This window comes from Pelodiscus sinensis, chromosome 22 (assembly GCF_052426305.1).
Source record: "Pelodiscus sinensis isolate ZL-2025 chromosome 22, ASM5242630v1, whole genome shotgun sequence".
Lineage (NCBI taxonomy): Eukaryota > Metazoa > Chordata > Testudines > Trionychidae > Pelodiscus > Pelodiscus sinensis.
Genome location: NC_143073.1, coordinates 15,838,281 through 15,850,903, shown reverse-complemented (window position 1 = coordinate 15,850,903; position 12,623 = coordinate 15,838,281). Strand labels below are relative to the sequence as shown.

The following is a 12,623-nucleotide window of genomic DNA, read 5'->3' as shown; positions in this document are numbered from 1 at the left end:
GGACCCCAGGTACGGCTACAACACCCCTTTTCACAAGGGGAAACTGAGGCAGGGAGTGGGCACATGAGTGCTGCACCCTGTGACAGTTTTGGGAATCTCAGTCCCTTGTACGCTTGGTTGCTCTTTAGGGCAGTCTGGCACCTTGACTTGTGACCTAAGACCAGAGGCTTCTAGCCCTTATTGGCCTTGGGCAAAAGATTCCTCCCTCCTTCATGTTTTAGTTTCCTCTTCTCATAGGGAGATATCCACCACCTCCAAGTGGAGCTCTAGCAATGATAAAAGCTGCCCGTTGTCTGGGTCCCCAAGAGAAGAGGGATTATTTTGGTTTTGTTTGGACACTGCTTAGGAAACTCCCCTCTCCACACACACTTGTCTTAAGTGCTGCTGAAATATAAATAATAAACAATTATCAGCTGACATTCCAGCTGACCCCAAAATGATTCCTCCCAAACTTGGGAAGAACTGTGAGCTGTGGCAAAGAAAGAAATGGGGTGTTTACAGCAGGCCCTACAAAAACCTTGATCCTGACTTTCTCCATTAGGGATCCAACCTCACCTTTTCCCAATCTAGGGACCCAGTGACAATCACCACCATAGCTCCATCACGCATGCCTCCCTGAGTAGTACCAGCTCCCCTGCCCATTTTGTGTGTGCTCTAGGCAGCCTCCTCCATCCTCATCTGCTCCTTTCTAGAGGGGTTAAGCTATGGGAGTTAGCATCCCTGGGTGGAGGAGACTCATGCTCAATTTCTCACTCGCTGAGCTAGCCAGTCCCTGTGCTGAGGCCAGATGGGAGCCAGCATCCCCTAGAGGGGACAGGCCCTGTAGGTCCCTTCATCCACCACCAAGTTGGGGAACAGGGTCTTTCAGAGACTGCTTGCCTGATACAGAAAAGAGGGCAGCTCCATTCTGTACAAACGCAAAAGGGTCCACATTATTTATTTACATTCAAGCTGCAAAATATTATTAAACAAGGGGGGGGGGTAGGAATTGCACCCCACCCACTCAAAAAGAAACAGATTAAAGAGCAGTCTAAAGGGGATGGGGGGGGAAGCAAGGCCCAGTGCTCCTCCCCCACCATTTTATTCTGGAGCCCAGCCACCTTTGCAGCATTTGGACTCCCTGCTCTTCAATCTGCACCTCTCTGTTCAAAGACCCCCCTCCTTAGAGTATCCCCACCACGGGGCTGTGTCCCCTCTCCACTGGTGACAGCCGCACAGCGGCAGGCAACACCCCTTCACTGCTTGGAGGGAGAATATTTTGAACTTATAACCCCTTTCTTTCTAGCCAGAAAAACACTCTCAAGGGGAACTTTGCCACCCCCCTTTTGTTGATCTGGCTCCCTCCTCTTGCCAAACCCCACTTCCTCAATATCGTGGGGAGTGGGAGCAGGAATAAAAGTCTCCACTTTCAAACAGAAAACGAGGGAAGAAGGGGTGAGATTAAAAAACACTCAAAATAAACCCCCCCACTTTCCTTCTATTTACAGTCAAGGGGGGGACTCCCCCTTTTACCCCCCTCAATCTCTCTCCCCATCCATTGGGGTTGGAAAAAACAGCAGCTCTTAATTTCACCCTTCCATCCATCAGTTTCACTCCCCCTTGGAGTGAAGGGGGAGACTGCATGGGTGAGCGTCTTTCTCCCCTCTACTATAGAGGGAGCTTTGAACCCCTAGAGGCAATGGGGGGGGGGAAGAAATGACAGTCCAGCTGGGCTCCACACAGCAGCCCCCCGTGGGGGCTGGTGGAAGGGGAAGAGTGGGGCCAAGTCTCTAGGGCTCTCCCCCGCCCCGGGGAGCTGGTGCAGCTTTCCGTGAGCTCTCTTTGCACTTCTGGCAGTAGAAGATGTCCGGGACGTTGGTCTTTTTGATCTTGGCACAGGAAAGATGGATCCAGGTGCCGCACTGGTTGCACTCGATCATGGGCCTCCCGGCGAAAGGTTTCTGGCAGTAGCAAGTGATCAAGTCCCACGAGTCATCCCCTGAGGGGGCAGCAGAGACAACCTGGGGGTCAGGGCCTAGAGTGGAGAACTCTAGAGACACAGCTTCCCCTCTAACACTGCCCCACTGGCATCCAAGCTCTCCCATACCTATAATAGCCCTGTTCTCAATGGCATCAGAGCTCCCTCAGCCCTGCCCTACTGCAAACAGTTCCCTTAGCCCCCTTTCTCACCACTATACCTAGCCTAGTCCCACCACATTGGCACTGCAGTTCCCATAGCCCTGCTCCATTGCAAACACAGTTCCCCTGGCCTCCCTTCAACCCCATACCTAGCCTAGCTCCACCCTATTGGCTAAGTAGCTCCCATAGCCTCCTCCCTTTACTGTCATAACTACCCTAGCCTCATCTGATGACATTAGCCCCACACCATTGCCCTCATAGCTCCCCCCAAACTTGTCTCATTGCAAACACAGCTTTCTCCTAGCTCTGCCTCTTCACCCCCATGCCTGGCCTAGCCCTGTCCTACTGGCATCACAGTTCTCCTAACCCCATCCCTTTACCCTCCCAACTAGCCTAGTCCTGCCTCATAGGTATCAAGCTCCCCCAGCCAGCAGGGCATGACAGCCCCAGCTGCCCCAGGATGTGACTGACACCCTAGGCTAAGGCACAGAGACCCCTCCCACCTCAGCTCCATGCTTCAATGCCAGGTTCCCATTGCTGATGGGTGTTAAGACAGCAGAGGACAGATTAAAAAACAGACTTGGAGCCACAACTCCTAGATTCTCTCCCTGTGTTCTTAGAAGGAAGTGGGTTTGGTGGGGTGAGTGCAATATGAAATGGGGATAGATGGAAGTAGAACAGAAAGAGAAGAGAAAGATAAGTGAGAGCCTCTTCTGGGAAGGGACGACACAAGACATTCAGAAATGGTATGGCTCTTGCCAATCCCCAGCTCCTATCTGATGGTTGAGCTAGACAGGAATGTTTCAAAAGCTCATTTCAATAGCTCCAGCTAGCTCATGACACAGAGCTGGGCTGCAGGGTTCTTCCAACTCTTCCCCCCTTGGAGAAAAACTATCAGGCATTGTTTGCCCAGGCATCTCTATGGAAGATGGAAATCTGGGATGGCAGGGTCCCAGATGCTAGGGAAGCTATCAGTCCCAGTGAATCATGGGAGAACACAAGACACAGGCCAAACCGGGCAGGATCCTCCCTCACCCCAGCCTCTCACCTGACTCCACCATGATGTCTTCATCCATGACCCGCATCTCGCCCTCGCTGGAACTGCCATCCCCGTCCTGGCTGGTCTCAGTGCTGCCGCACTCCTTGCCCTCCCCACCATCCCCTCCCCCCAGTTTAGGCTCCAGGAAGCCACCTTCAGGCAACAGCTCCTCTGGGGAGGGCACCTCCTCCTCGCCCAGGCCCAGTCCTGCCCCAGGCAGCGCCACTGCCTCCTCCTCTTCTGAGTCCGTCTCACTCAGGGAGGCCTTGAGCTTCCTCTCGGCCTTTTTCAACTTCCGTTTCTTGCTCTTTTTGATACGCGAGCGTTTCTCACCCGCCGAGTCCCCCCGACTGCGCCTGGCTGCTTCGGGGATTGCCCGCCGGTTCCGTTTCTCCTTCTTTTTGTCCCCCGGAGAACCGGCCTTGGGTGCTGGCAGCTGCCGGGCAGCGGGATCCAGGTCGAAGAGTGAGTCCTTGAGCTTCATCTTCTCCAGCAAAGAGTTGTCCGCCTTCAGACGGCGGAAGGCCTTCTTCTTGGAGGACTTGGCCTTCTTGACAAAGGTCTCAATGGTGTGCAGGTCCGAGTGAGTTGACTCCCAGCCGTCACTGTCCGCCACGCTCTCTGGGCGCAGGGGGGAGCTGGAGCCCGATGGAGTCCAATCACTCTCCTGGTGGATGGAGATTAGAAAAGGGTTGGCAGGGAGAAGTGGAGTTAGCTCTGGTGTGGTTCCTGGGCTGCCTGTCCATCAAGAAGTGGGATCCAGGCTGTCAGTGAATGGGGGGGGGGGGGGGGGGAGGGCATTGGCTGCTCTCCCAACATGCAACGGGGTCCAGGTCAGGAGAGGGTGTTGGCCACTCTCTGAGCGCAGAAGACCCAAACTCATGGGATGGTAGGAGGAAGTCCCTAGACTACCTAGATGACACCTCCCATCATACCACTTGGGCTGGGACCTGCATGAAGGCTTCAGGGGCAGAACTGTGCATTATGGAATTGGTAGCCTCAGCCACCCCCTATTTCCACTCCCATGCCATGCAGACAAAAACATGCCACCAAAACACTTCCCAGCATGCAACACTCCCACCAGCTAGGCCTACAGCCTGCTGGGATGTATAAATCTCTGTTTGTCAGGGTTGCCAGAGAGACTACAAGTCCCACCATGCAATGCTTTGTGGGACAGGCTGCCTGTGCAGACATGTCTGGGCAGCTGAGCTTAAAACACTACAGCTCCCATAGTGCTATGCTCCAGCCTCTCAGCTAAATGGCTGGGTTGCAAAGCACGCTGGGACATGTAGTTTTCTGAGGCCAAAGCAAAAGGGGTGGCAAGTGGAAAAGCCTACAAACCCCAGAATCCTCTGGGGTGGAGGGGAAACACCAAGAAGGGCATGCTGGGACATGTAGTGGCCCACAATGGGACATGTCAGGCTGGGAACTGTCTAGACCCTCTTGTGTTGTTAAATCAGGGGTGGAGAACATTTTGGGTCCACAGAAAAATCAACTGGGGGCCACACACAAGTGAGAAGCAAAAAAAACTACAAATCCTCGCTGATGTTCCCCTGACTGAGAAGGGGAAGACATTCTCCACAGTCCCCTCACGCACCAGAGCCCTCTCCCAACAAGCCTAGTAGATTTTGTGTGCACCAGCCCCATGGTAGGGCAATGGGAAGGGGGGCTGGAACGTGGGCTCCCCAGTGCTGGGGAGAGGGGTCCCTGAGCCTTGGGGGCTGGATCCAGGCAAACCGGGGGCTGCATCTGGCCCCTGGGCCTTAGCTTCCCCCACTCCTGTGTTAAATGGTCAACTCTGGGCGAGCCTGAGTGAGCCAGTCCCCTTCCTGGGGCTGGATGGAAGTTGGCACCCTGTAAAGGGGAGGCCCCATGCACCATTCCCTGTCCCTCCTTAGCCAGCCAGTCACCATCCTGGGATCTGATGAGAACCAGCGCTCTCTAGAGGACCTCCCTGATCCAGATAATCCCTGGCTTGGGACTAGATAGGTCCCACATGAATGACATCTCCTGGGGCTCACCTCCTTAGTGGACGGGATGTAGCCAGCGTAGGCCAGGACGAAGCTGCAAAATTTATTGAAGTCCTCAATCGTTCGCCGCCGCTTCTCGGGGGGCTGATAACAGAGACTTATTAGGACGAGTGAAATGCATTCTCCCACCCACCCACAGAGCCACCCCACCTGTTCTTACTTCAAGGCCTCCTGGGGTTAACTGCACCCCAACATACCAGGAGAACTCAGGAGGCATGGAGAGAGGTCAGGGCTTGTCTGAAATATCACACAGCAAAGCCAAACCAGAGTTAGAACCTGAGTGTCCTGGCTCCCAGCCCTGCTCCCACTACTAACCATTAGAGCCCATTCCCCAACCTGAGCTGGGAGCCAGGATTTCCGGGTTCTCTCCCTTGTTCTGGGAGAGGAGTGGGGGAGCTGGGAGCCAGGACTTCTGGGTTCTCTCCCCAGCTCTGGGAGGGGAGTCAGGGCTGGTGGGTTAGAGCAGGTGGTCTGGAAGCCAAGACTCCTGTATTTTCTCCCTGGCTCTGGGTGGGGAATGGGGGCTGGTGGGTCAGCCAGGAGGGGCTGCAGCGGCTCTGGATGGCCACAAGCCAAAGTGTTTGTTCTGTTGCAACCACATCCCATCCCAACCTCCACAGCTACCCCACCCAGTAGCCATTCTCAAAAGTGTGAGGGACATCAGTCCCCCTCTGTTCATTGTGGGACCCCAGATGGGGGTGGGTGGGGAGAACCAGGACTCACCTGCGTCTCCGCTTTGAGGCTCGGAGGTGGGTCTGGAAAATAACGGGTGGGTAAGTTTGGGGGGGCTCTAATCCCTTCCCTCATCTGAGGGCAGCAGCCTTCCTCCCCTTTTCCCTCCCCCCACTGCCCTCCCAGTTCCCTGGTTTCTGGGAGCCTCTACCCACTTGGGGGCCTGGGCCTTTATTCCCCCCCCATTCCCATTCAAGAGGAGGAGCTAAACCTCATTTCCCTGACTTCAATTCACATACAATCCATCACCCTGAGACCACTGTCCACTCTGAAGGAGAGACTCCCCAGCATTTCCTCTCTCCCCCCAGACTGAGCCTGTCCCATGGAGGGGATACCGTTTACTCCCCACACCAATCTATCCATCTCAGGCCCTGCATTTCTCCCTGTGCAGCCCCCCACGTAGACACCCCAGATATGGGAGAAGGCTGAAGAGAGAAAATGTCCCTGGGGAAAGGAACCTGCACTCCCCCGCCCCCAGCTAGGAGCTCAGGGTGTGGCCTGGCTCCTTTCCAGATCTGCCTTCCCCAAGCTCCTCCCCCCTCACTCTTTATAGGGACTGCCCCTCCATCAGCTCCCCCACCCCCTTTCACTGCCAGCTTCTCCCTTTCTCCTCCACCACTACCCCACCCTCACTGACAACTTCCCCACCCCCAGCTCAATCCCAGTCCCCACCCAGCCTCCCCTCCAAACTTAAATTTTTACCCCTCCAACTCCACTTTCCTCCAGTCTCTCTCCTCCCACTCCTGCTATCCCTTTCCCTCACTCACCCCCCTCCAGCTGCCCCTTCCCCAGTCTCCCCCACCTCTTTCCATTGCCAGCTCCTCCTCCTTCCTCCTCCACCATTACCCTGCCCTTAACTGACAACTCCTCCCCCTTCCAGGCTAGCCAGCCATCCCTTCCCCCTACAGCCCAGTCTCCTGGCTTCCCCCACCCCGAGCTCCCTATCTATAATTTTCCACCCCAGCCTCTCCCCCCCACTGGCTCCAGCCACTCTCCCCAACCTACCTCCCCCCACATGCCCCATACCCCAGCCTCTCTTCCCCCCCAGCTCCTCCCCAATTACTCCACCCTCACTGACAACTTCCTCCCCCCAAGAAGCCACCATCTCCCCCACACAGCTCAGTCTCCTGGCTTTCAGCCCCCACCCGGATTCGGCTCTCCACAGTTAATTTTCCACACACCCCCAAGCTGCTTCTGCACCCCAGCCTCCCCTCACACGCAGACTCCAGCCACCTCTCTCCCCAATCTCCCCTTCCCCCCCCCCACACCCGTCTCTAGGTGCCCCTTCCTCCAGACAGCACCCTATAACTCTTACCCTGTGTCCACTTCAGTTTGTAGCCCCCTAAACGATCTCCCATTCCCCATAGTAGCCCCCTCACCTCTGCTCCCACTCAGGCCAGGTGGCTTCCCTCTGACCGTCCTCCACCTTCCCCATCCTGCCCCCTCCCGGTTCTCCCCGATTTCCTTTACCCCCTTCCCCAGTGTCTATTCCCTCTCTCCTTATCCATTTTCTTGCAACCCCCCACCCCATGGCCAGTTCTCCTGAAGCACCCATCCCCCTCCTTCCACAGCTCCTCCGAGTCCCGCCACCTCCTACGGTCCGGTCTCCCTCCCCAACTCGCCTCTCCCAGTGTCTCCCTCCCGTCCCTCGCTTTCCCCCGCATGCTGCTTTGAACCTCCACCCCGTCCTCCCTCACTGCGGTGCACCCCCCCAGCTTGAGCTTACTCCTCCTGCGTCCTCCCGCCCCCCAGAGCTCCCAGCTCTCGCTCCCACGGCTGTGCCCAACAACCCCCCGATCTCCCCTCTCCCGGCCCCCCGGATCTCCCCTAACTCCTCCCCTCCAACCCTTCCCTCCACAGGCCAGCCCCCCCGCCTCCCGGCTCCCCGCTTTCTATACCCAAACCCCGCCTCCTGCCCGCTTGCTAGTCTTCTCCAGCCCCGGCTCCCCCCCGCCGCGGTGCCCCCCAGCTCTCCTCCGCCGTGCCCCTCCAAGGAGTTCTCTCTCCAACCTACCCCGCCGCGGTGCCCCCCAAGGGCTGGTCTCCCCAGCTCCCCTCCCCCTGCTGAGCCCCCGAAGTCCACATACCCCCGCTGTGCCCCTACAAGAGCTGCTTTCCACCAGCGACCCCCCCTCGCTGCGCCCATCTAAGGCTGGTCTCCCCAGCTACCCCCCAGGCTGGTTTCCTTTAGCTCCCTCCCCTCACTGTGCCCCCCAAGGCTGGTCTCCTCTTCACACCCTGCCGTGCTCCCCCAGCAACGGCCCCCCCGCGCACCTTCGGGGCTGGGCTCCGCCATGGCCGCCCCGCGCGGGGCTCGCACCCCGGGCCGCTCTCTGCCTCCGTCCGGTGCCGCCCGACTCCCCGCCCCGCCCGGCCGCCCCCTCCGCTCCGCTCCGCTCCCCCTTCTACCCCGCCGTCGCAGGGCTCGACGGGAGTTGGAGTCCGTAGCGCTCCTCTCCGCTCCCGCGCGGCAGGATCGGAACTCCAATTCCCGTCAGCCCCCGCGCCGCGATTGCGCACTCGCCTTCTCTCGTCCATTCCCGACCCAGAGAGGCACGCCGGGAGATGCAGTCTGAGCGGCAGCACTACCCGCCTTGCGCGGTGACGTACTTTCGCCCCAAAGGGTGCCGGTACACGTAGTTCTCAGGGCCCTGACGTCTCTGATCCTGACTCCGCCCACGAAGCAGGCGTAGCGCTGATTGGCTACAGGCCCTCTAACCACCATAACTCCGATCCAGAGCACTAGGAAAGGGGCAAGACGCTTGTTCTCTCCCCACCTGAGAGGGGAGTGGAACCAAGACTCCTGGGTTCTCACCCTGGCTGCAGGAAGGGGCCAGGCTTACCAATGATTTGTGGAAGGGCAAGGTTACATCCTTAGCACTGCCCTTGCCTAATTCTTATACAGAGAGGGGGCATCAATGGCATAGGCACTTAAGGCTAGTCTCACATGTCCACTTCCCGGAGACATAACCTGACCTTCTGCCCCATGTTCCTTCTAATCTGGGAAGGGAAACCAAAGGCCCAGGGGCCGGATGTAGCCTGTATGTGCCTGGATCGAGACCCTGAGGCTAAGGGCCCTCCCCCAGTACTGGAGAGCCCAGGCTGGTCTGCTGCTCCCGTCCCACTGCTGCCTCCCTCAGGTCTAGAGCACACAAAAATCTACTAAACTGGCCCCCCTCCCCAGGCTATGGTGTGCAAGGGCAATGTCTTCCTAATGCTCAGTCAGGGGTCACAGTGAGGGTTTTTTTTTTTTTTGTCCCCTCTTCTCACTTGTGCGCAGCTCCTGAATAGTTTTTCTGTGGGTCAGTAGCCTCTGACCCAAAAAACACTCCCCAGCCCTGGTCTAATCTTTTCCATCCATGTATGTAATGTACAGGGCTCGACAAATTAGGCAATCTACTCACCTGTGGTGAGTAGATTTTAGTCCGGTGGAGCCACAAAGCACGTTCAGCACAGGAGCAGCACGGTCTGTGTAGGCGTAGTGTGTGCTTCTGGGGGGCTGGTGAGCAGGGGCTCGCCAAGCAGCGGCAAGCCCTGGTAATATATTTATGTACACCAAGAGGTAAAAATACAAAACCTAGCTTAGCTAGGTCTGCTAACCACTTCGGTGGCATTTGAATCTCTCCTGCATGGCACCAGTGCAGAGTTTATAGAAAACACTACTCTGATCCTTCCCAGAGGGATCTATTCCTGCCCCCTTAGCTGTCCTTAGGAAGGGGTCCTGAACCCCCATGTGCTTTATCTGTACTTCCTCCCCATCCATCTTACAAGCACCCTGTGGTCAGCCATCATACAGCAAACACCCTTGATCCACCACAAAGGGATTGCCCTGGCCAACCCCTCCACTCGCCTCACACCCCACTACAGAAATAAAAATCCATACCACAATCAGGGTTTCCCTTCTCATTTTATTATGCCCCAGACCTCTCTACACACCATGTTAAGAGACTTGCCAGACAGAACCCCCTGGTGACAGGTCAGGCCCTGCTGGGGATGAGAGGTCAGCAATTTGAAGAATGCAGGGGGGATGTTAGAAAAACCCTTCATGGCCACAAATCAGAGCAGGAGATTAACCACGGAAACCCAGACAGAGTGGGGAGGGGCAGTTACATGGAGGGCTGTAATTAGGCAGTTGGGGGTGTCAGAAAAAAAAAAAAGGTTCTTATAGAGATCAACCAATAAGAGAAAGTGCAGGTCCAATTGGGGAGGAGGGCACCCCGGTAGCCAGGGAGGATGGCGCCTCACATGCCATAGACGCTCTCGTCACTGTAAGCGATGTACAGGAAGAAATCTTCCTCATGGTGTTCCTGGGAAAGGAAAGAAAGGAAGATGTCAGTACCAGGGAGAGCCAACAGGGGGTAACAGGATAGCACCAAATACTACCAGGGAAAACACCCTTTGCTGCACCCCTACCCCACACTAGCCTCTAGCGCCACCCTGAGGCCAACCCTGCCTGTCAAAGGAAAGCACCCCCTGCTGAGTCCCCACACTGCTCTGTCCCACAGCGCCCCCTCACGCCCCACCTGGTACAGCTGGCCCATGGTGGCACTGGTGGGTGGGATGACGTTGTTGACAAAGAAGAACAAGGCGTCCTCAGCCCGTAAGTGGATTCGCTTCCGGATGAGGAAGTAGAACTGTCCGACTGAGGGAGAAGAAAGAGGGGGGTCAGGATGGGAGAGGGAAATTCCTCCTTTATGCAAATCCACAGTTCATTTGCTCCACTCCCCCCCTTTCCCCATCCAAGACCCTGCAGTTGTCAGATGCTGCCTCCCCATATTATGTGGGGGGACTACAGAGAGCGGGGCATTCCCTGTATGGGGCACCCCCCAGTTTATCTAGCCCTACTTCTAGGCTTGAGGGGGCCTTCCAGAATCCCCTCCCCCCACACTCCAGAAATCCCCACCTGTCCCCTTTAAGGGTATATTGCCTCCCCCCAACAGCTCCCACAGATAACTCCTCCAACACCTCCCCCTGCACTGCCCATGCAGCCCACGGCGGCTGCTGCCCCCATCCTCAGCATGGCACACCCTGGGGACAGCACTCACCAGTGAGGTCTGACGGCACCAGGTATTTCTTCTTATCCAGGTCTCCTATTCGGGCTTTGGGGGCTTTCTCCACAATCACCTGGGGAAAGAGGGGGGAGGAAATGCCATGGGTCAGCCGGCCCCCCCAGCATTTGGGGGGCTCGGAGCACACCTCAGGGGGCGTATAGCTCCCCAAAGGAGAACTGGGATGGAGCCTGGTCAGCCACCCATTGGGGTCCAGCGAGGAACCAGCTCAAGAGCCATGTCAAGGCTGGGCTGTGGGAAGAGGCGGGGGGCTAAAGGGCCCCCCAGTGTCTGTGGATGGTAGCAGCTGGGGTACCCCTCACCCAGTAAGAGGGGAGCGAAGTACCCCCCCCCCCGCGCACGGTGGGTCCGGCCGGACCAAGCTTCACACGCCAGGGAGGGGCAGAGCTTGGCCGGGCGCGGCCGGTGGGGGCCAGGGTCTTCCCGGCGGCGTTGGGGAGGCCTCAGCTGTCTCACCGGGACGCGGTCCGGGTATTTCTTGCGGATTTTCTCGCCCTCGCAGCGGCGGCGCTCGAAGGGCTGCTCCTCCTTGTACAGGAACTTCATGGCGGGCCGGCTGCGTCACCAGCGTAACCCCCGCCCGCCCTGCGCGGGCTGCGTAACCAGCGACCGTCCTACGTCCTCTTACTACGCCACCCGCATAACCTCTGCGCACTGAGCAGGCGCCAGTAGCGTAAACAGCGACGAGCTAGGTTAACTCCCTGCGACACCAGCGAATCCTCCGTCCGCCCTGCTCTGGCTGCGTAACCATTTCCCATGCTACATTGGCTCCGAACGCAAGCAGCGTAACTCCCTGTGCCAACAGGGCAGTCCTACTTATCAAAAGTGTATCATCACCCTCCGTACGCCGCCTGCGTAAGTGCCCCTGCCTTGTGTACCCAACCCTGTGCCATTTGCTCGCGCAACTAGCGTAACCACCGCCCGCCCTACGTCAGCTCCCTGCGCCTCTGAGGTAACCGACCCGTGCTCTATTGGCTAATGGCCTTCGCTCTGCGCCCCGCTGATTAGTTGCTCCGCTGGAGCACGTAACTCGTGTGGCCCCTCCAGCGCCACGAAACAAGCGTCTATTATGCTTCGCCACTAACGCAGCCGACTCCAGCTACACCCGCCAAGAAACACTAAGCAAATAGCGTAACGGTGGAATCACCTCGCTGCTTCCCGCTGCAGCTGCGTACGTTAACTGCTGAAGCTGCGGCTTCCCGCTTTATACTGTTTGCGTATCATGAACTCCACTTGCGTACTCCCACGCTCGTGGCGTATCACTTCCTCGGCAGGGAGCGACGCTGCGAGGTTTACGTAACTCCCCCATGCCAATAAGAGGCCTTCTCAGTCGACCCATTTCGGAAACGCACTCCTCCCCGGGCAGCTACGCAAACCCAGGATTCACAGAGCTACGCCACCTGCGTGGCAGTGCGACACCAAAACAAAATAGTGCGGGGAGGCAGCGCCCCGAGGAGGGTGTGGCCACGGGGGGGGGAGGAGAGAGTCAGGCCTCGCGTAGGGGGCCCCGCAGGGAAGGATGGCAGAAGGATCGGGGGGGAGCGGGGGCAGTTTCACGTGACGTACAACGCAGAGGGCATTGCCACGTGATCACGGGAAACCCCTGGTTTGCAGGGCTTGATAGGCGACACTGCC

At 57.6% G+C, this 12,623-nt stretch overlaps 2 protein-coding genes across 3 annotated transcripts; both read right to left on the bottom strand.

The window, feature by feature from the left end:
* Window positions 1-162: 162 nt before the first annotated feature.
* On the bottom strand, window positions 163-8,342 carry PHF23 (PHD finger protein 23). Of its 2 annotated transcripts, XM_089772445.1 has the most exons (6): window positions 8,194-8,291; window positions 5,911-5,942; window positions 5,348-5,424; window positions 5,179-5,271; window positions 3,167-3,824; window positions 163-1,978 (listed from the first exon to the last, which is right to left on the bottom strand). In XM_089772445.1, exons 3-6 carry the CDS (start codon window positions 5,402-5,404, stop codon window positions 1,770-1,772), a joined length of 1,017 nt encoding a protein of 338 aa, XP_089628571.1. In that variant the 5' UTR covers window positions 5,405-5,424; window positions 5,911-5,942; window positions 8,194-8,291; the 3' UTR covers window positions 163-1,769. The 2 variants fall into 2 exon arrangements, with proteins under 2 accessions (XP_089628571.1, XP_075763166.1); XM_075907051.2 differs by lacking the exon at window positions 5,348-5,424 and having other exon boundaries at window positions 8,194-8,342.
* Window positions 8,343-9,807: 1,465 nt separating this feature from the next.
* On the bottom strand, window positions 9,808-11,729 carry GABARAP (GABA type A receptor-associated protein). The gene is made up of 4 exons (XM_006112120.3): window positions 11,445-11,729; window positions 10,965-11,043; window positions 10,443-10,561; window positions 9,808-10,226 (listed from the first exon to the last, which is right to left on the bottom strand). The coding sequence occupies exons 1-4, from the start codon at window positions 11,532-11,534 to the stop codon at window positions 10,161-10,163; spliced, it is 354 nt and encodes a 117-aa protein (XP_006112182.1). The 5' UTR covers window positions 11,535-11,729; the 3' UTR covers window positions 9,808-10,160.
* Between the last annotated feature and the right edge of the window lie 894 nt (window positions 11,730-12,623).

Excerpts from the sequence above, each read along its gene's own strand:
- PHF23 (XM_089772445.1), bottom strand. The coding sequence starts at position 5,404 with ATGCCTCCTGAGTTCTCCTGGTATGTTGGGGTGCAGTTAACCCCAGGA. Across the intron at positions 5,272-5,347 it reads TAACCCCAGGAGGCCTTGAA|CCCCCCGAGAAGCGGCGGCG; the intron begins GTAAGAACAGGT and ends CTCTGTTATCAG. Across the intron at positions 3,825-5,178 it reads ACATCCCGTCCACTAAGGAG|GAGAGTGATTGGACTCCATC; the intron begins GTGAGCCCCAGG and ends TCCATCCACCAG.
- GABARAP (XM_006112120.3), bottom strand. The coding sequence starts at position 11,534 with ATGAAGTTCCTGTACAAGGAGGAGCAGCCCTTCGAGCGCCGCCGCTGC. Across the intron at positions 11,044-11,444 it reads AATACCCGGACCGCGTCCCG|GTGATTGTGGAGAAAGCCCC; the intron begins GTGAGACAGCTG and ends CTCTTTCCCCAG. Across the intron at positions 10,562-10,964 it reads GGTGCCGTCAGACCTCACTG|TCGGACAGTTCTACTTCCTC; the intron begins GTGAGTGCTGTC and ends CTTCTCCCTCAG.